Below are 20425 nucleotides of genomic sequence, written 5' to 3'. Positions count from 1 at the left end.
TTCCTGTAGTGAATCAGTTCTACTTCCTTTCTCCTTGGAGAGCAGATAGGAGCATCTATCTTTCTCCTCTCCTATTCACTATGTAGCTCATAGTTAGAACAGGTCTTTCCTATCTCAAATGTACTTAAGCTAAATCTTATTTACTTCATACTGTACTGTATGATCGATGAGCACTCACAAACTATGAAACTGGTCTTTCAGGGGGAGTGCAACCCCTTATAGAACATGATGAACATCATTCATCCAAGCAGAGGAACCACCAACCAACAGTACTTCTGTCTTGTCTGGATTGAGTGTCACCTTGTTCACCCCTATCCAGTCCATTACTGCATCCAGGCACTGATTCAGGACAGTCACCAACTCATCTATGTCTGATGAAAAAGAGAAGTACAACTGAGTGTCATCCACATAGTGATGACATCTCAGACCAAATCTCTGGATGACATCTCCCAGCGGTTTAAAGTAGATGTTAAACAATATAGGGGAAATCATGGAACCCTGAGGAACTCCAAAGCACAACAGCCAAGTAATTGAGCAGTAACCCCAGCACCACCTTTTGGAAACTGGCCTTGAGGTAGGAACAGAACCACTTCCAAGCAGTGCCTCCCACACCCAACTCGTCTAGCCTATCCAAAATGATACAATGGTCAATGGTATCAAAAGCTGCTGAGAGGTCCGAGAATACAGTTGCACTCCCTGTCTCTCTCTCCACACAGGTCATCCCACAGAGAGACCAAATCAGTTTCTGTTCCAAAGCCAGGACTGAATTCTGATTGAAATGGATCTAGATAATCCATTTCCTCCAAGATAGTCTGGAGCTGGTCAGCCACTGCACATTCAGGCACCTTCCTCAGGAAGGGAATACCATAGGCCTATAGTTGTTTACATCTTTGGGGCCCAGACTGGGTTTCTTTAGGAGTGGTTGAATAAAATCTTCCTTCAATGGAGCTGGGACAACTCCCTCTCTCAATGAGGTATTTAGAACCTATTGGACCCAGCTAAAAATTTCCTCCCTACTAGATTTAATAAGCCATGAAGAGTAAGGATCAAGCATGCATGTGATCAGCCAAACTAAATTATACACTTTGTTCACATCCTTTGGCATCAATAATTGAAGCTCCTCCAGCAAAACTGGATCAGGTATTACTCTGGACACCTCTCTGCATGAACTGTAGAGTCCAATTCACAGCAAATGCGAGCAACTTTACCCTCAAGGTGCTGTGCAAATGCATCACAGTGTGCTACTGAGGGTTCTAATACACTGTGCCTGGATCCAGATTTCAAGAGGCCCTGCACCATCTGGAAAAGCCCCAATGGATGACATTGAGAGGATGCAATGATGGACAGAAGGAAATGCCTCTTATATTCCATTACTATTACAGAATAGGCTTGATAGTGAGCTCTAACCTGTGTTCACTCAGACTCACCCCATTTCCTCCACTTGCATTCCAGCCATCTCCTAGCTTGCTTCATCGCCCACAGCTCAGGTGTATACCAAGGCACTGCATGGGCTCTGCTTTGCAGGACAGGGCACTTGGGAGCAATTAAGTCAACTGCTGAGCCATCTCTCCATTCCAAAGAGCAACTAGAGCTTCAGCAGGTACACCTGCCATACCATCTGGAAAAGCCCCCGGAGCCCTCAGGAATCCATTGGAGTCCATCCTGGGGTGGACCATTTTAAAAGGTCCCCCACCCTCACAGAGTGGTGTAGTCATTGAGACTCTAAACCTCAGAAGGAAGTTATCTGACCATAACAAGGGCATAGATGACATATTCCCCACTTTCAAATCACCACCCTTCTGTTCAGTTGAAAAAAATAGATCCAGAATGTGTCCCAGTTCATGTGTTGGGCCAACAACATGTTGGGGCAGCTTCTTGATTGTCCTGAGCCACTGCAGACAAGGCAGCCTCAGCATGGATGTTGAAGTCACCCAGAACAATCATTCTGGGAGTCCTCAGCACCAAATCCAAAACCACCTCTGTGAGCTCAGGCAGGAAGATAGCTGTGCAGCGGGATGGGTGGTACCTAGAGAGGAAAATATAAATGACTGTCTCAGAGTCACCCAGTGAGTTTCATGGCTGAATGGGGATTTGAACTTGGATTTCCCCAGCACACTAACCACTGTACCACTCTGGCTCAAGTTCCTTCTTCTTGTTGTTATTTATTATTATTATTTGTATTCGTTTTTTAAATGATCCAGCAGACAGAGCTGCCCTGGTGACTTCAGAATGCAATTACTCTCTGCAGAAGCAGGCTTTTGTAACTGGACATGTGCCGATTTTTCTCCTCTCGCTAGTCAGTTATCACAGCCCCATTACCCACACTGTCAGGATTAAAAAGCACAACAAAAGTTCCAGGACAGAGGAACTGGGATAGAGGAACCGGCTCTCTGTACTTGTGGCTTGTACAGTTCTTTTCCAGTGTGCTTGTGTTTTGATCCCGTGTGTAGATAAAAATCTACACTCCAGTGTAGTCCTGCTAAGCACTATGAAGCAACTGCTGTTTTCCATATTTCTCTGAATCTCTGCTAATGAGCAATTGAGAATTGTGTGCTTGAGTGTGTGTTTGTATTTTGATCCCACTCGTTAGCTACAAATCTACACTTATTGCTAAGGCACCTGCCTAGTCCTGGCTGCACCTCTGTAAAAGTAAAGGTAATGAGTGCCGTCATTTCCCCGCTGTGCCATTAGTAGTGCCTACACCTCTGTAGCTGCCCACAATTAGCTCCACCCATCACTTGCCCTACCTAGCACCATGCCTCCGACCCAGGAACCACCAGCTGCCACTGCCCTCACACACACTTGATTAGGTGGCAACATGGGCAGGACATTCATGTTCATATCCCTAATCATGTGGGAGCACAACTGGTCAGAGAATGTTGTCTAAACTGGGCCTTTATTTTATCACTGTTTCATAAATTATAAAGTTATATATAAAGTTCTAATAATTTTTTTAAGTTCTGCACTTCACTTGGCAGCTCTGAATCATCCACCCATAGAGGGCGCCAAGAGGAGATTCCATAGGCATCTTAACTGCCACAAATAAGTCTGTGAGAAAGTCTTTGTTATGTCAGAACATTAATACAGACTTTTAAAAAGTTCTAGACTGACAGTTCCATTATCTGATGGTAGGGACACCATTCCCCCCCCCCCTTGCAGGCGAGATAAAATTGACAGCTGCTGATAGTGAAGAAATCCAAAACAGTGCTATTATGTGATGGAGCAGAAAAGTCCCCACCCCCCACAAACAAACAAAAAATGCCAGCAGCAAAGATAGGAATGTATGTTCATTCTAAGTCAGGCCTTATTTTGTGCTTTTTAAAACTGTGGGTTTTAAAATTCTTTTTAAACTTTGAAAAAATTGCTCTGCTGATGCAAATGCAAACACAGTCATATAAAACAAAAGGTTAATAAGATTTCAGTGCCCAAATTTCAAGGCTCTCCACTGTCATTCCCAAGGCTTGTAATGTTCTAACAGGCTCCATACAAGTACAATTGCAGAGGTAGAGCAGAGACTATCGCTTAAAGTGGTGGACAACAGCTGCCCTTCTGCATTGTAGTCCAATTTTATCATTCCTATATGAATGACTGAACTGAGTGTGCATAACAGGCTGGACTTAATATTCTCATTTTGTGACAGCAGCTGGAGTCGGGGGGGTGGGCGGCTGGGCAGGGTGGCTGAGAGTATAATATAATCCTGCTCTGGAACATTTAATACACCATATCCACCCTTTTGAACAAGTAAGTTTGTTGTTAATCAGTGCTTTAAGTGCTGTAGTCATACCATGACTGGTTATGCATTACCAGAAATCTGAAATACTGGGAAATATCTATATATATATTTCTCCTGGGTGTGCCCAGGAGAAATGTGTCCTGGCAGCCCAGCTGATTGGCTGGGCTGCGGGGGCGCCTGATTGGTCCTGGCGCACCCAGGAGAACGGCGGCGGCCATGGCCGGGGAGCCAGGCGGGCCCGGCCGCGGAGCCGAGGCGGCGGGCCTGGTTGGGCCCGGCGGCGGCAGCACTCCTGGGCCCGGCCACGGCGATGGGCCCGGCGGTGGCGGCACCCTCGGGCCCGGCGGCCGCGGCACCCTCGGGCCCGGCGGCCGCGGCACCCTCGGGCCCGGCGGCCGCGGCACCCTCGGGCCCGGCGGCGGGCCCGGCCGCACTAGAGGCACAGATGCTCTGTGCCCGGGCCCACTAGTTCAAGGAATTGTCTGAAGAAAGAATCAAGAATTTATTCAGTATTGATGAGTTGTGGTAAAACGTTGTATATGCATTGTTAGTACTATATAGCAAGGCTTTCTCTCTTAAAATACAGAATCTGGCTATACTAAGAAAAGTAGTCCCCGCTGGCCACAGCAGGCAAGAGGGTGGATAAAGCGTCCAAGGCTGGTGCCAAGTGCCAACCTGAATCACGTGGGATCCAGGGTCTTCAACCTCCATCCCCTCCCGTGTCCGCCGGCTTGCCCACCCTCCTGGCCAAAGCAGGCGGCGGGCAGAAAGGGGGTGGGTGAGGGGCGGGCACCAGAGAGCACATGTCTACCTGCTGCTTTATGGCGGAGGTGGCGGCGGCAACAGAAGCAGCGAGGAGGGCCGGCAATGGGGAACAGCTTCCCACTCATCCTCCTTGCCGTGCGTAGCCACTGCCTCCACTCGCTGCAAAAGTGGCGGGAGCAGTGAGGAGGGCGGGCGAGCTGGCAAGTGTTCCTCCATCCCCATCGTCCGCCAGCCCTCATAAAGTGGCAGGTAGAGGCAGCCCACCCTCCTGCCTGCCGCCTACTGTGAGAGTGGGCGAGCGGGCGAGCCAGCGGCCACGGGGAGGAGACGGAGGGGTGCGCTACAGTGCAAAATCCTTATTCTGTGGTTCATCCCGTAAAAAGCCCCATGGGGTTTTTTTATAAGTACCAAAAATTCCAAGATCTAATCCAACAGTTCATATCCGTGTAGCGACCACAGATTTCATTTCAAAAGTCATGGATCTCAGGCAAGGATCCTCTTTTTTTTACACCCCAAATCATTGTCCCATCTCTACTTATTGCACTGCATCCAATAACGGAAGCATTTCTATAATAACATTTGTATCCCGCTCCATCACTCTCTGCCTGTGTTAGGCAAGCGGGTGCGGGGGTCGGGGGTTCAGAATTCCGCACAGAACACATTTCGAGTTACAGCAAAAGTTAACAAAGATAGACTGCCAGCTTCATCGCCTCCTCGACCTTCATGCATCCAAACCAAGCGTTCAACTGAATACGGAGTCCTGTGCTCCGTTCATTTTCATACAGTTTGGCTTTTACTTCTCTCACGGCACAGTATGAAAACTCCCATTATCAAGCTAAAAGGTTACTCTAGTATTTCTATCTCTACGCACGTTTCGCGGGAGCGCATGTGCGTAGCGTCGCACAGGTTGGCGTGTTGACGTGCCGAGTGATCGGTCCGGGTAGCTTCTGCGCTCGTGCTCTGTGAGGTGAGAACCGGGCTAAGTGAGGAACCCTTCGGTGCAATTGCGCGATGAGACGGCCAAAGGATTCGTGGGGGCGCCCTGCTGGAAAGCAGAGATTCGGCCCCAGTTAGGACGTGGCCCTTGATTGGGGCCACGACGTTCCCCCTTAACTAATCAGAACTTGGTGCCCGGATGTGGCTGCTCCGCTTCCGTCCGCCTCCTATCTTTGTTTCGGAGGTGCGTGGGGGCCAGGGGGTCCGATCTTTAGAGGCGGGGAGTGGCATCGGTGCGCCGCAGGGGAAAAAAAAAAAGCATCTTTGCGTTTTCCAGCAGGTTATCTGGATGCGAAATTTGGGCTATTTAGGTATGTTTATTCGGAAGTAGGGCCAGTGGCAGATTACAGGATTTGCATAATGAAGGTTCCAAATCCATTCCTTGGCATTTCCTGTTTAATGGATCTTGTGGGCTCTGTCTGGGACCTTGGAGGAACCACCCCTAGTCAGTGAACAATACTGAGCTAGGTGGACTTTCCAACTGAGTTCAGTGGGATTTACTGTCAAATAAACATGCATAGGATTGCAGCCTTAGGGTGAAATCAATGTGATTTTTGTGCTTTGTTTCCTTGGAAGCAGGATTGCACCCCAGTGTTATTTTATTTCGTATAAAACTGCCAGTAGCCCTTGCAAATAAAGAAGATTGTAAGTCCCAAATAAAAATAAAGGTAAAGTGTGCCATTGAGTTTGTGTCAACTCCTGGTGACCACAGATCCACGTGGTTATCTTTGGTAGGATACAGGAGGGGTTTACCATTGCCATCTCCCACACAGTATGAGATGATGCCTTTCAGCATCTTCCTATTTTGCTGCTGCCCAATATAGGTGTTGGGAAATGTGCCAGCGGGGATTCGAATCGGCAACCTCTTGCTCCCTAGGCAAGTTACTTCCCCGCTGCGCCATTAGGTGGCTAAAAATAAATAACCCAGTGTCAATGTAGTTAATACATAGTTTATTGGTTTTGGTATCACTTTAACTGCAGTTCTTATTGCAACCTTCTTAAAGAGACTTTAAAAACAAACAAACTGAAAAGTGCCCAAGGCCACTCAGTGAATCTGCTGTGACTGAGCAGAAGTTTGAATATCAGACTCTCAGATATAATGCTACATGATGACATTTAGAGATTAGAATAGGTTATCTTATCCAGCTCCTTTGGCTTAAACCAGATCTAGGGAAATGGGACATTGGGATCCTGCTTAAAGGTGAACTTTTTTTGATGATCCCCAAAATGAAAAACTAAAATGACTAAAATGCAGAGCACCACACTTTCTTGTGTTTATGTAGAGGATGCCTGCTGAAAACCCCCAGCCAGAAGACAGTACTCAAGGACAGAATCATGGTACCAATCGGAATGATTTGAATAATGTAGGAACAGTAGAGGCTAAGCAAGGAAGTGATTTGCCTCCCAGCGAATATCAGATTGGGAACTCTTGGGAAGCTCTTGCCTATGAGAGCAGGCCATCCACATCTTCAGCTCCCACATCATCTGGAACACTGAGAAAGGGACAACCACCGCTGCACATCAACAGGCAGCAAATCCAGTCTGTAAGGCGTGGTGCTCAAGCAGATGAACTCAAAGATCTGGAAGTTGATGTGTATGATCAAGATGTGTTGGAACAGGGAGTCCTTCAGCAGGTTGACAATGCAATCAGTGAAGCAAATAAGGCAGTGCAAATTGTTGATGCAGAAAAAGAATACCAGTCTGTATTGGATGACTTGAGGTAAGTTGGGCTATTTATTTTATTTATTTATCAAATTTGTAGGCTGCCCCAAACTTTTGTCTCTTTGCGGTTTACAATAACATAGAACCAGTTAAAAATATATACAAAAACTTAAAAACAATTTAACAATTTAAAAATAAACCAGGAATTAAAACCCCAGAATATTAGGAAGCTGAGAAAGCTTGGGCAAAAAGATGGGTTTTCAGGTGTTTTTTTGAAAATTGCCAGAAAAGGGGAGGATCGTATCTCAGCAAGGAGCGTTCCACAGTCTTGGGGCAGTGACCAAGAAGGCCCGTCTCTGTGTAGGCACCAAACAAGTTGGCAGTAACTGGAGACGGGTCTCCTCAGATGACCTCAATGGGCGGTGAGGCTTGTAATGAAGAAGACGCTCTCTTAAATACCCAGGGCCTAAGCCATTTAGGGCTTTGTAAGTTATAACTAGCACTTTGTATTTTGCCCGAAAACCTATTGGCAGCCAGTGTAACTCCATCATTAAAGGAGTAACATGGTCTCTTCGAGATGACCCAGAGACCAACCTGGCTGCCACGTTCTGAACCAACTGAAGTTTCCGGACTACGTACAAAGGCAGCCCCACATAGAGCGCATTACAAAAGTCAAGTCTGGAGGTTACCAACAGATGTACCACTGTTTTGAGGTCATTGATCTCGAGAAACGGGCGCAGTTGGCGTATCAGCCGGAGCTGATAGAAAGCACCCCTGGCCACTGCCTCAACCTAAGAAACCAGGGAGAGGTGTGAATTCAAAAGTATCCCCAGACTGCAAACCTGTTCCTTTTGGAGAAGTGTGACCACATCTAGAACAGGCAGATCAAAATCATCTCTAGAGTTCTGACCCCGCACAATAAGCACCTCCGTCTTATCTGGATTCAGTTTCAGTTTATTCTCCCTCATCCGGCCCATTACTGCTTCCAGGCAGGCATTTAGGGAGGATATGCCAGCTCCTGAAGAAGTTGACATGGAGAAGTAGATCTGGGTGTCATCAGCGTACTGGTAACACCCAGCTCCAAATCCCCTGATGATCTCTCCCAACGGTTTCATGTAGATGTTAAAAAGCATTGGAGAAAGTACGGAGCCTTGAGGGACACCATACTTAAGTTCAGATTTCGAAGAGCAATAGTTTCCAATCGACACCATCTGGAATCTATCCGAGAGGTAGGAGCGGAACCACTGTAAAACAGTGCTTCCCACCCCCAACTCCCTCAGACGTTCCAGAAGGATACTATGGTCGATAGTATCAAAAGCCACTGCGAGATCCAAAAGGACCAACAGAGTCACACTTCCTATGTCAATTGCCAATTGGAGATCATCCATCAGGCCGACCAAGGCAGTCTCCACCCCATAGCCTGTTCTGATTAAGTTTGAATGTAAAGATTAAGTTTGAAAGTAAATTGGGTTTTCAAAACACAAGCATCCTGGTTCTCATAGCAGTCCACATTTGGAAATATTAGAGTGGAATCCATGTAACATATAAGCGGCACTAGACATGCTTGCCTGCATGATCCATTAGTTGGAAAGCTCAAGCTGCCAAGCTGCACAAATTTAGGTTTAGTTATCGATAAAAAGGCATGAGCAGGGAAGGGAGGATAGCAGTTATTTTTAATCTAAATTACCTCTTTGATTTATTAGTCCCTGTAAAGTATGTGTTAGTAAGGTTGTAAGGTTAGTTAGTAGAGGTGCTGAAACTACACCATTGTCTTGTTAGGTTATTATCAGGTCCCTGCCTTCCTCTCCTCTCCAACCTAGTGAACACTTAAGGTAAGGTAATGTGTGCCATCAAGTCAATTTAGACTCCTGGTGCCCACAAAGCTCTGTGGTTTTCTTGGAATACTGGAGGGGTTTACCATTGCCTCCTCCCTCTCAGTATGAGATGATGCCTTTCAGCATCTTCCTATATTGCTGCTGCCCGATATAGTAGCAGCGAGGATTCAAACCGGCAACCTTCTGCTTGTTAGTCAAGTATTTCCCCACTTCACCACTCAAGGTGACAGTGAACACTTGGGGTGACATAATTTACCTATGGACCCTGATGGCCTCTACCATTGATCCAGTAGGCCCATGTGTTCTCCCCTAGTGTTGTGATGGCACAGGTATACTTAGTGTATGTAGAGTATGTGAACTGCAGTTAAAGATGAATGGTTGCCAGGGAAATGGCTATCAACAAGTCTTGTGGTGGTTGCACAACTTAAGCAGTAGTAACGAGGTTCTCCTGCGTTGACCAGTCTTAGCAGAGGTAAAAAGGCATATTGCTCCCCACAATTAATTACTGGATGGCCTATCCAAAGTAATTCATGGAATGGGTATTCTTATAAACTATTAGATGAACAAGACTAAAAATATCTTAGCTGTATTTCTGTTCTCGCTCATCTAAAATTTTATACCAGAATACCCAGTGATCATTCTGGGAATTAGCTAAATAACATATAGTTATTAGAGATTTGAATGACAATTGCATTAACTAGGCTTTTTTTCTTTTGCTACTTGATTCTTATGTCTGCAAAGTTGCATTAAGTATCTGAAAACCAGCGCTTCCTTTGGAAAAATATTAGGTTTTGTTTTAAACATTATTTGAGTTGAAGGTGTTCTTTTCTGCATTCAACTCTTAAATCTTCTCATTGATGCTTAGTAAATCATGACTGAATTTGTGTTTCAGGTCATGTTTAACATCCCTGAAACAAATTGCTACAATTATTAAGCAACTTACACCTCAAGCTGCCACCAGTAAAGATATTAACAGAAAACTAGATTCTGTGAAGCGGCAAAAATATAACAAGGTAACTGGAAGTTACTAATTTGTGTGTCTGTGTTAAATACCCTTGAAATCTTTTAAGGTTGTTGATGTTGGGATGGGCTCTGCACAAGCATCCTTGAAACAATTCATAACAAAAACTATGATATTTGTGCCTATCACTTCAAGAGTCAAGATTACTTTATTTTTCAAATAACGGCTGTTGTAGATTGAAACTGTGTTGTCATAGATCCAGAAATGAGGGCCATGAAGCCCTCAGGGACATAGTTTCAGAAGGCACAGGACACTTTTGGAGGCAGAGAAGACTGCCCTCCCCCTAGGTGTGCACAGGCACAGTGGCAGTGGGGAAGCCTCTGGCTGTGTTAAGAGCAGCCTCCTGCTGTAAGGACACAGCTTTTGCAAGCTCACTCAGTTCAGTTCAAAGTTTATTATGGTCTATGACCAGCACAAGGGGAAAAATACAATAAAAATATAAATATAAATAACAATTAAAAAAATAACAAGTCAACAGTCTAACCCACAAAAGCTCACTCTGTTGCTCCAGATGTCAGTCATTATCACTTGTAAGGACTTGTTCTCACCCCCACAACCATTGACTGAGCTTGTGTAATATTGTAGAAAGCTCATTATCATTCTGAATGCTAAAGAGAAAGCAGTTGCCAGCAGAATGTGACTGATCATTTGTACAAAAGAAATTAAAGATCAGCCCTAACTCACAGGCCCTAAGAACATGGCCTGCGAAGGTGGGAGTGCTGAAGGAAAGAGATGGAGTAGGCAGTAAGATGAAAAGCAGGATCTTGAGTTGGTAGTGAGGAGACAGAAGTCACAGAGAAAGGGTGGTATGATGATACATAGATAAGAGGCCGGGAAGGGCTAGTAAAGAACCTTGCAGTCTAACCAGATATATTTAGTTTGCATCCCTAGTGTTCCTTATAATATGGATTTGCAGCTTCTCACATACATGTGTAGAAATTTTAAAAATTGTAAAAGGTGTGGGCACTGTCACTTGCTTGTGGACCAAACTTGCTTCCAGTTTTACCAGTGTAAACCACTGAAAAGCTCTGAAAAGTGGAAACAACTTTCGGTGGAACTAGGAGTGTCAAACACCCTAATTCAGTGTTTGGAATCTAATAAGAATGTGGAGGTGGGGGCATATAGGGAGGATTAAATGGAGAAATGGGTGCTCAATCACTCACATATCCACTGATTATCCCCTGCAAAATTGTGCCCTGGCCTCTATAATTTGGCCGTGGTTTATGCTTAACTGAGGTTCTGACTGGATGTGGCTGATCTGACTGAAACTGAAATTGGCAGAGATTAGGATTCCCAGTGTTGGTGATATTTGGGCTCCTTTGGGTTTTGTTTTGTTTTTTTGGCCTACTTTCTGTAAGGAAATTAAGCTTATGAGATCACCCGGCACTCTGTTTGTGTGTCCAGATGTGTGTCTCCCCCACTCCCTGCTGCTGCTGTTTGTTTGTTTGTTTGTTTATATTTATAAACCGCCCCATCCAGAGGCTCTGGGTGGTGAACTTCACGTGCCTGGACCAATAAAGTCCAATTTGGATAACAGTTGTAGTTGTATACCTCAGTGGCATAGTTTGAGGTGCAAGTGGACTAACTTGTGCACTGCATAGCCAATTTGAACCAAATTTGCTACAGGTGTGGGGACACACAGGATGCCTCAGTGGAGTAGTTTGTGATGACGTTATCCACCACAATTCAAGATGGCAGATGTGTGAACATTTAAGGTTGAAGTGGGCTAACTTGTGAGGATGGTAATAATCAATTAAGATGATTAATTGGTGAAAGGAAAATTGGCAGATTAGTTCTTACCAGAGTAACTTGTTGATTGTTCTGATGGTTCAACTGGTTCAGAATGCTAACAGGCTATTGAGCACATTACATCAGTCCTCCAGCATTTGTGCTGGTTCAGTGTTGCCTTCTGAACTTGATTAAAGTTATGGTTATAACGGGCAGAGCCCGGCCCTTTATGGCACTGCAGCATCTAAGATCAACTGAGTGCACAAGCTTGCAATCTGTGTCCCAAGTTAGAATTTCAGGGTGTGCAGAGAGGCATTATTTCAGCTACTCTCTGTGAGACTTCTAAAATCCAAATCTGAAGATCTTCTAGAAGCTGTATAAGAATTTATAAAAATGTAATAGTATTTGGGTTTTTATGTTTAATATGTTGCACTAAACTCTTTGGATGGAGCAGTGTTTGTAGATATATGCAAATATTTTATATATAAAATATGTTTATGCAAATATTTTTATATGTGCACATTATCTACCAGAGCAGTCAATATAGAAAATACTTTGATTTTTGCAAAATCTTAAATAAGCTTTAGAAACTGTGAAAGAAGCTGCTAATGTTCTCATTTAGCCTGCCTCTTTCTTTCTTTTTTTTGGAGAACAGAAAATTTGCTACTTAGTTTTAATGTTGTATACTCTTATGCAGGAGCAGCAGTTGAAAAAAATCAAAGCAAAGCAAAAGCGTCTTCTAATAATTCTTGGTGAAAAGATTCCTGATGGAATAGATGATGCTGGATCTGAGGAAGATGGAGGTGAGAAAATGAAACTGTAGTTTATTTGGTCTATTTTGGTATAAAATCATGGTGTGTGAGCACATTCTTTTTTCAAGTGAACAAAAGTTAATACATTTCAGTGATTAGTTCTTTGAGAGATTTAGAACTGTCTTAATTTTGTGCACCTGCGAAATTGCTTATCTGACTTGCTCATGTGGGAATTCTCATGAATGAAAATAAATCTCAACTCCGAAGGGATGACTGGTAGTTTCTAGAATCACTAGAGCATTGTTCTTAATAAATTGAAAGTGTTAATCAAATTAGCTGCAAAAATGTTTGTTGGCAAACACTATGATTACTGCAAATACATCTTGCAGTGAAATACTATCAGTCAACACAATTTTTAATATGCAAAAAGAAAATTCTGTACAGTGAACTCAAACATAATACTGTGTGATGGAAAACACTTAGATATGCTGCCTCCTCCCACAGCTCCAGCTCAGGTGCACCATTACACCTGCAATGGCCATAAATATATATCAAATTAAAGCACACAAACTGTAGGTTTGCAGAAAACTAGTAGTTTGCTACCCAAATCAGATCAACTCTGCTTTAAAAAGAAGAAAAAGAAAATGTGAATGCAGTGGCACATTTGGTAGCAGCTCTCCATTTTCTCAGGCAGCCATATTTTCTATTGCCCCACAAAGCACTTAAAGCCACGACAAAATAATATACAAAATATACAATATTGTTTATTCAAATAGTAGTTTAGTAAAACGTTTAAGACCAATAAGACAAAATGAAATCTCACCAGAAAAAAATCAAGGCAACAAGTTAATTTTTTTAAAAATGACATTGAAATGTCATACTGTCAATTCAGTAAATAATGTTCACAACATATACCCTGAGATTTGGAGATTGCTTGTAACAAAGAAAACACAGTTCAAAACCAGAATACAGATAAAATATTAGGTAGTGATAGACTGGCCAGACGCATTTTCAGTTATGCTGCTCATCATCAGTGGCCCATTCGATAAATTAGTCGAGGTTTACAGACTTACCTTTAGCGTATTGATTTGCATAAATTGTAACTCCTTGCTCAACCAGTTCTTTTCACTGTAGCAACTAATCTCATCTCTACTGTAATCTCTTATGATTAATTATAATTAATTATATTAGTGGTATCTCTACAGGTTTCTCTGCACTATAGTAATGGCTTTCCTTCAAGTCTGGATTCAGCTGTTTCTTCTCAGTTTTCTCTTCAGAGCATTTATTATATCTCTTATGTGAAACATACTAATTTTGGCTAAGTGAGGTGGAGGAGGAGTGACACCCGCTATCAGGAATATCAGGAGGGGATGTGACACCACTTATTGGGAAGCTATCAGGAATATTTATTTACTACTAGTACTACTACTATGGATATTTATATACAGCCCTTCAACCAAAGTTCTCAAAGCAGTTTACATAGAAAAATACTTAAATAAGATGGTCGCCTGTCCCCAAAGGGTTCACAATCTAAAAACAAACATAAGGTTGACACCAGCAACCGCCACTGGAGAGATGCTGTGCTGGGGTTTATTTTATTTAATATAATTTTATACCGCCCAGTACCAAAATCTCTAGTTTACAATAACAAAACAATCAAAAATTAACTCATTTAAAACATATTTAAAATTAACAATTAAAATAATCAAATAATTCAACTAAAACATCAACTAAAAAGCTTTTCTGAAGAGATGTGTCTTCAGTTGTTTCTTAGAAACCATCAGGGATGGAGCAGCTCTAATCTCAGCAGGAAGTGCATTCCACAGCTCTGGGGCAACTACAGAGAAGGCTCACATTTGAGTTGCCACCAGAGGACCCGGTGGCACCCTAAGACAAATCTGCCCTGATGATCTTAATAGGTGGCAGAGTTCATAACAAAGAAAGCATTCTCTTAAAGACCTTGGGCCCTAACTGTTAAGGGCTTTATAGGTAATAAACAGCACTTTGTATTTTGTCCAGAAACCTATTGGCAACCAGTGAGGCTCTTTCAAGACAGAAGTGATATGGTTTCTTCAGGACAACCCAGAGACCAACCTAGCAGCAGTATTCTGCACCAATTGCAGTTTCTGGACTATGTACAAAGGCAGCCCCACATAGAGTGCATTGCAGTAGTCAAGTCTGGAGGTGACCAGTATGTGCACTACTGTCTTAAGATTATGCTCTTCCAGAAAAGGGAAGAGCTTCTGAATGCAGTGCTCTTGTCCACTAGGCTTTGTCATATAAGATCAGTAGTTGTCTGTTTTGGTTTCACTGCTGTGATCTGTTTTTAAGTGCACATGCCTCCTCTTATGCTCACAGAGTATTTCCATGCAGAATTCCTGTTTCTCTAATCTTTGTGAAGAAACTGATTGTGCATTTTACCGGGAGTATTAACCGTTGGCAGTGTTAAAGCTGTCAGGAGGCATGCTGCTGTGGCTTTAACTGCTGGACTATGATGCTGGGGTTGCAAAGGAAGATGCTGAAATTCCAAATCCCTGCAACTCTCACTGGTGTGGTTCGGGTAGAGAAGGGAACAGGAAACAATGGTGCTACATAGTGACATCTTTTATCTGTGTAGTTGCTAAGATCTCAGTAATGGGGTGAGAAGAGAGAGACTGCAGTAACAATTTGGGATTAGTATTTCAATTTAATTCCATTTACATTCAGTTTTCCTCCAGCTTGCTTGCTTGCTTGCTTGCTTGCTTGCTTGCTTGCTTATTTATTTATTTATTTATTTATTTATTTATTTATTTATTTATTATGCCACCCAAACCAAGTGTCTCATGGCGGTTACAGAAAAATAAACACAATACAACCACAGTTAAAATCAAGCCATTAAAACAGTTACATTATTTTTAACACAACACCACCTTATAGCTGATCAAATGTTTGATTAAATAAGTGAAGGGCTCCTTTAAAGACTACTAGAAGTGGGATGAACATGGAAGGCCCAACCCTTAATTGCCACCAGATGAGATGGTGGGCCCGGGATACCTGAGGGACCGCCTTCTCCCAAGGGTTGCTGCCTGCTTGACGAGGTCATCTGAGGGGGCTCTGCTCCGGGTGCTGACAATGAGGGAGGCTCAGTTGTTGTGCACGTGGGACAGGGCCTTCTCTGTTGCTACCACCAGACTCTGGAATGCTCTCCCAGTGGCTATTCGCTCCTCGGTCTCCATTACAGCTTTTAGAAAGAATGTTAAATTATGGCTTTTTAGCCGGGCTTTTATTTGATTGTCTCTGCTGCTGCTCTTTTGTACTCTGTCTTGCTTTTATGTTTTGTTTTAAATTTTTAATCGGATTTGTTTTAATTAATTTTTTAATTGTGTCTTTTTTACAATCTTGTTTTAAATTTTGCTGTTAACCGCCTTGGGATTGTTCTAATGAAAGGCAGTATATAAATTTAGCAATAAATAAATAAAACTATGGTGGACTTCTCCAAAGTGGGGGAATCAGGCAGGTGAAGGCTCAAAGCCCTGGGGATCTAGAGGCTGCCCTCCGTGAAAGCCTGGCTATGGAGCTGGTGGTCCTGAGCAGCTCTGACCTCGGGGGTTGTTCTGCCCTACCCGCACAAACCTGGCCCCTTTGCGAGGATAACACAATGACACTGGAGAGCAGCACTGTCCTGCATGGCATCGGAGGTGTTTCGTGAGATTTTGGTCCGAGATCTCGTGGGACTTGCTCTGATTGTCAGGGATGTTTTAGTGGCCAGCCGGCCAATGAGGAGGAGGGGGGGGCAGTTGCTTAACTAAGAGCTCACCCTGGCAAGAACTCTGTGACTCGGGCTGAGGCCTAAGGAGGCATCCATCTCCAGAGCGGGTTGCGAGCAGAGCAAGCCCTCACAGGGGACAGGAGCGCCCCTTTCTTGGACACTCCGAGGCTGAGCTGAGCCTTGACAGACACTGCCAATCGCTATCTTAGTGGGCACAAGGAAGATTACAAAATAATGTAAAATGTATTACTTTTTAAAAAAATCCGATAACCATAACATACAATGAAAATAGCCTGCCGGTGCTTCTTTAGGCATTGCTCTTGTTGTGTCTGCCATTGCTAGCTGACTTTAGGAGTCCCACTTATGTCGTGCAGATGTAATGACTGAAGTGATAGCCATTTTAGCTGGATTATAGAATTGGCTGTTAGAAATGTAATCAAGTTCTTGCTCTAGACGTCTAGTCCCCCTTCTTTCCTTTTCCACCAAATTCTTTTGTCATTTGTAACCACTGCATTTATTTTCTGTCATCCCGTTTCCTTGTTGATCCCCTCCATTTGCCTGTTCCGCTATCCTCACACTGCTCTTACAAGGTTTATGATGTTCCTTCTCTCTCTCTCTCTCTTTTTAAATTTTTTTACATCTTCTATCCTGCTCTTCCTCCAAGGAGCCCAGAGCGGTGTACTACATACATGAGTTTCTCTTTCACAACAACCCTGTGAAGTAGGTTAGGTTGAGAGAGAAGTGACTGGCCCAGAGTCACCCAACTAGTTTCATGGCTGAATGGGGATTTGAACTCGGGTCTCCCTGGTCTTAGTCCAGCACTCTAACCAGTACACCACGCTGGCTTTGATATCCTGATGAACAAAATGCACGCACTTTGAAGGACTGCAGGAATGTGCTGCAAACCTTCATGCAATTCCCCATGTACTGTTGTGCCAGCAGCCCACGCTATGTAAGCACTCTGTAAGATCAGAAACATGTCTTTTAGGGTCAGTGACTTGTTTCTGGTTTTACAGAGTGCTTCTATACTGCTCTGAACTTTAAGGACTCTGGCACAATAGTATGCTCAAGGGTACTGGGTGAGGGCTCCTGGTATATCCCTGCAGTCCCTCAAAGTGTGCACGCTCTGTTAGGATGTCAGCCAGTGATTCCACAGATAACTTCTTTGGCTTTCTTATGCTGTGTTCTCTCACTAGGTGCTTTTAATCGTTTATATGACTTTGGTACCACATACCAAATTGCCCTTCAGTCCAGCAATATTTCCTATGTTAACAGTAGCACCACTCTGCTGCTGAATCATACTCTTTACAGCAGCTTTGCATGTCAACATTGTTCCCACAAGATTGGTGTGAAGCTGTGGTACCACATGGTTACTCCCAAATCTGTTTTATCCTTGATCTCTTGTCTTGTATCCAGTCCCTTACTGTTTGACTGTTTTGTTTTATACCACCTTTCATAAGGCATCCCAAGGCGGTTTCTAAAAGTTAAAATAATATAAAACTCCATAAAAATCACATTTAAAACATTAAAATCAGTTAAACAATAAAAACCATACAACAACAAAAAGCAACCTTTAAAAAAGACAAACAGAAGCAGGAAAACTGAGAGACCCAGCAGCCCTTAAGGGGTAGAAGCCTGAACAAATACAAAGGCCTGTAGTTTTTTTAAAAGCAGTCACAGATGTCAAAGAGTAGCCAGGCACTGGGAGAGCATTCCAGAGCCTGGGGGCAACAAAAGAGAAGGCCCTGTCCTGTGTACATGACAATTTAGGTTATTTCAACGTCGGCACACAGAGCAAAGGCCCTTCTGACAACCTTGTTGGGTGGGCAGAAACCACTGGGAGCAGGCAGTCCTTCAGGTATACAGAACCCAAACCATTAAGGGCTTTAAAGGTAATAACCAGTACCTTGAAATTGGATCTGGAAACAAATTGGCAGCCAATGCATCTCTTTCAAAATAGGTATTATATACTCTGAGTGATCAGTTCCAGAGAGAACCCTGACAGTTGCATTCTGTACCAATGGAAGTTTCCGAATGTTCCTCAGGGACAGCCCCACGTAAAATACATTGCAGTAATCCAGCCGTGACGTGACTGGGTACAAAGCAGAGCTGGTCCTGGAACATCCTCTAGCTGTGCACTTGTTCTTTCAAAGGGAGCAAGGGAACATCCACTGTTCACTGTAGATGCCTCACTGGCAGCTCAAATTGAATATCACCTCTTACCAACTTTTCCTTCTACCATCTCCACCTCGGCAGAAATCACTTTTATCTTAATTCTCTTCAATTGTTTTTCCTTAGTTCTTTGCATTCATTCCTGCCTCTTTGTATATTGACTTTAAACTTAATGCCCTTTACTTTTAAATGTTTCCACCTGTTTTCCCATTTTTATACTGAATTTAGCATGCTTAAAACAAAACTGTTCTTTTGAACTCCAGGGAACTCCCAAAATATCATCCTGTCAGCAATTATATACCATTTTATTTATTATTGATTGATTGCAGACCCTGGTCCTTCTACCCTTGGCAGTATGCTTATGCCAGCCCAGGAAACTGAGTGGGAAGAACTCATCCGTACTGGTCAGATGACTCCTTTTGAAACAAAAATACTCCAAAAGGAAAAGAAGAAACCTCGTCAGATAATGTTAAATGAAGCATCTGATTTTGAAAAATATTTGGCAGATCAAGCAAAGCTCTCATTTGAAAGGAAGAGGCCATTGTTTCATAGAAGGACCAAGCAGAAAGCGCTTCCAGAGAAGAATTTGACCGAAGCTCCAGTATGTTCTACCAAAGGCAAAGGAAAGAAGAGTAAAGGCCTGTCAAAAATGGATAGCCACTTGAAGAAGCACATGAAAAAACTTCAGAGTCACGTTCTTCGGATTCAGTCAAAGGCCAGACTTCCTAAGACCAAAGAAATACAGATAGGCGAGCAACAGGAAGACAGTGAAGAGTCTGAATATGTGCCTAATGAGGATTTCAACAATACAGATGAGGAGGAATTTATTCATTATGATAGTGGCACTGATGATTATAAAGTGAAGCCTCTGCTGCAGGGAGGTAAACATTTATTGATAAGACAGTTTCAGAAAGAAGGTGAGAGGGATGATGACTTTTTCCCAAGCTCTGAAGAAGAAGAAGAAGAAGAAGAAAAAGATCTTATTGTTGGAAAACACAGAATGAAACGATGCAGAGATGATGGCAATGAAGATTACTATAAACAAAGGTTAAGGTTAGTATTAAGCACATCTTTGTATAGTGGCAGTTATACAATGAGTAGAACATTGAATGCCTTTTGTATTTCAATCTGGTAATCAAGGACAGAAGAGTTTAAATTCAAAGTAGATAAAGAGTTCAGTTTTTCTTGGTGATCCCTTGTACTTCAAATCTGTAATTATTTGAACATTTTCATTGCTCATGTCAATTTTCATTGCCAAGATGGGATGTTTCCCATATTATTTTTCAGCCATTAATTTCCATATTGGAAAAAGCCTCTGGCTGCATTCAGACATAATGCAAAACCATGATTTGTGCTAATCATAGTTAAGAACACAAACCATCATTCTGGATGTACAACAGACAGACTGTGATTGAGAGCTTGTCTTTTTTTCTTTTCCATCAGCTCAGGACTCAGATTCATAAAGTCATAAGTTCACTTCTGTTGCCATTGTTCCTTAACATCTTGAGACACAATAGTGACTCTAACTGTGGTTTATCAGTGGCTTGTGATTTCAAACATAATGCAATGCCACAGTTAGCACTCACTGTTTTCAATCCAGTTTCAGATCCTGGTTTGTTGACTCCAGATAAGCCATTGTTTATGGGCAGGTTTGGGTTAAGATATAGTGAGTTGGTCCAGATGTCATGTGGACTCTCCATTTATTTCATGTAACCTAGGTTGCTTTTATCATTTGAACCCATGCCATGACGTTTGTAAAGGAAGAGGGGGTCCTGAGGGGGTCAGACCTTGGCAGGGACCCCTAAATTCCTCCCTTACAAAGGTTGTTTGCTGCCACCAGCCAGCCTCAAGGGAACCTCCAGAAAAGACCACAGATTGGACTTTCAGCGCAGACAAGGAAGAGTCCAGCGTGTTGCTACAGGAATTTCCCCTTTTTCCCCAAAAGGGGAGTTGAGCCTCAAAAATATTCCTCAGAATGTTTTTAGTCACCAAATGGCCCAACAGTGTGTGGGT

At 43.1% G+C, this 20425-nt stretch overlaps 1 protein-coding gene across 5 annotated transcripts in view; it reads left to right on the top strand.

Annotated features, from left to right (window-relative positions):
• The first annotated feature begins 5036 nt into the window (after nucleotides 1-5036).
• The window catches only part of ERCC6 (ERCC excision repair 6, chromatin remodeling factor), a 116359-nt gene continuing 100970 nt past the window's right edge, over nucleotides 5037-20425 (top strand). For 3 of the 5 annotated variants that reach the window (XM_053309153.1, XM_053309150.1, XM_053309149.1), the window contains exons 1-5: nucleotides 5473-5678; nucleotides 6778-7214; nucleotides 9884-10004; nucleotides 12438-12543; nucleotides 18742-19465. In XM_053309153.1, coding sequence (XP_053165128.1) covers nucleotides 5634-5678; nucleotides 6778-7214; nucleotides 9884-10004; nucleotides 12438-12543; nucleotides 18742-19465 — 1433 coding nt within the window. In that variant the 5' untranslated portion in view covers nucleotides 5473-5633. The other 2 variants (XM_053309151.1, XM_053309152.1) reach the window with 2 other exon arrangements.

Source organism: Hemicordylus capensis, chromosome 3 (genome assembly GCF_027244095.1).
Source record: "Hemicordylus capensis ecotype Gifberg chromosome 3, rHemCap1.1.pri, whole genome shotgun sequence".
NCBI classification, from domain to species: domain Eukaryota; kingdom Metazoa; phylum Chordata; class Lepidosauria; order Squamata; family Cordylidae; genus Hemicordylus; species Hemicordylus capensis.
The sequence above is the reverse complement of the archived record's forward strand: the minus strand, read 5'-3'. Positions and strand labels throughout refer to the sequence as shown.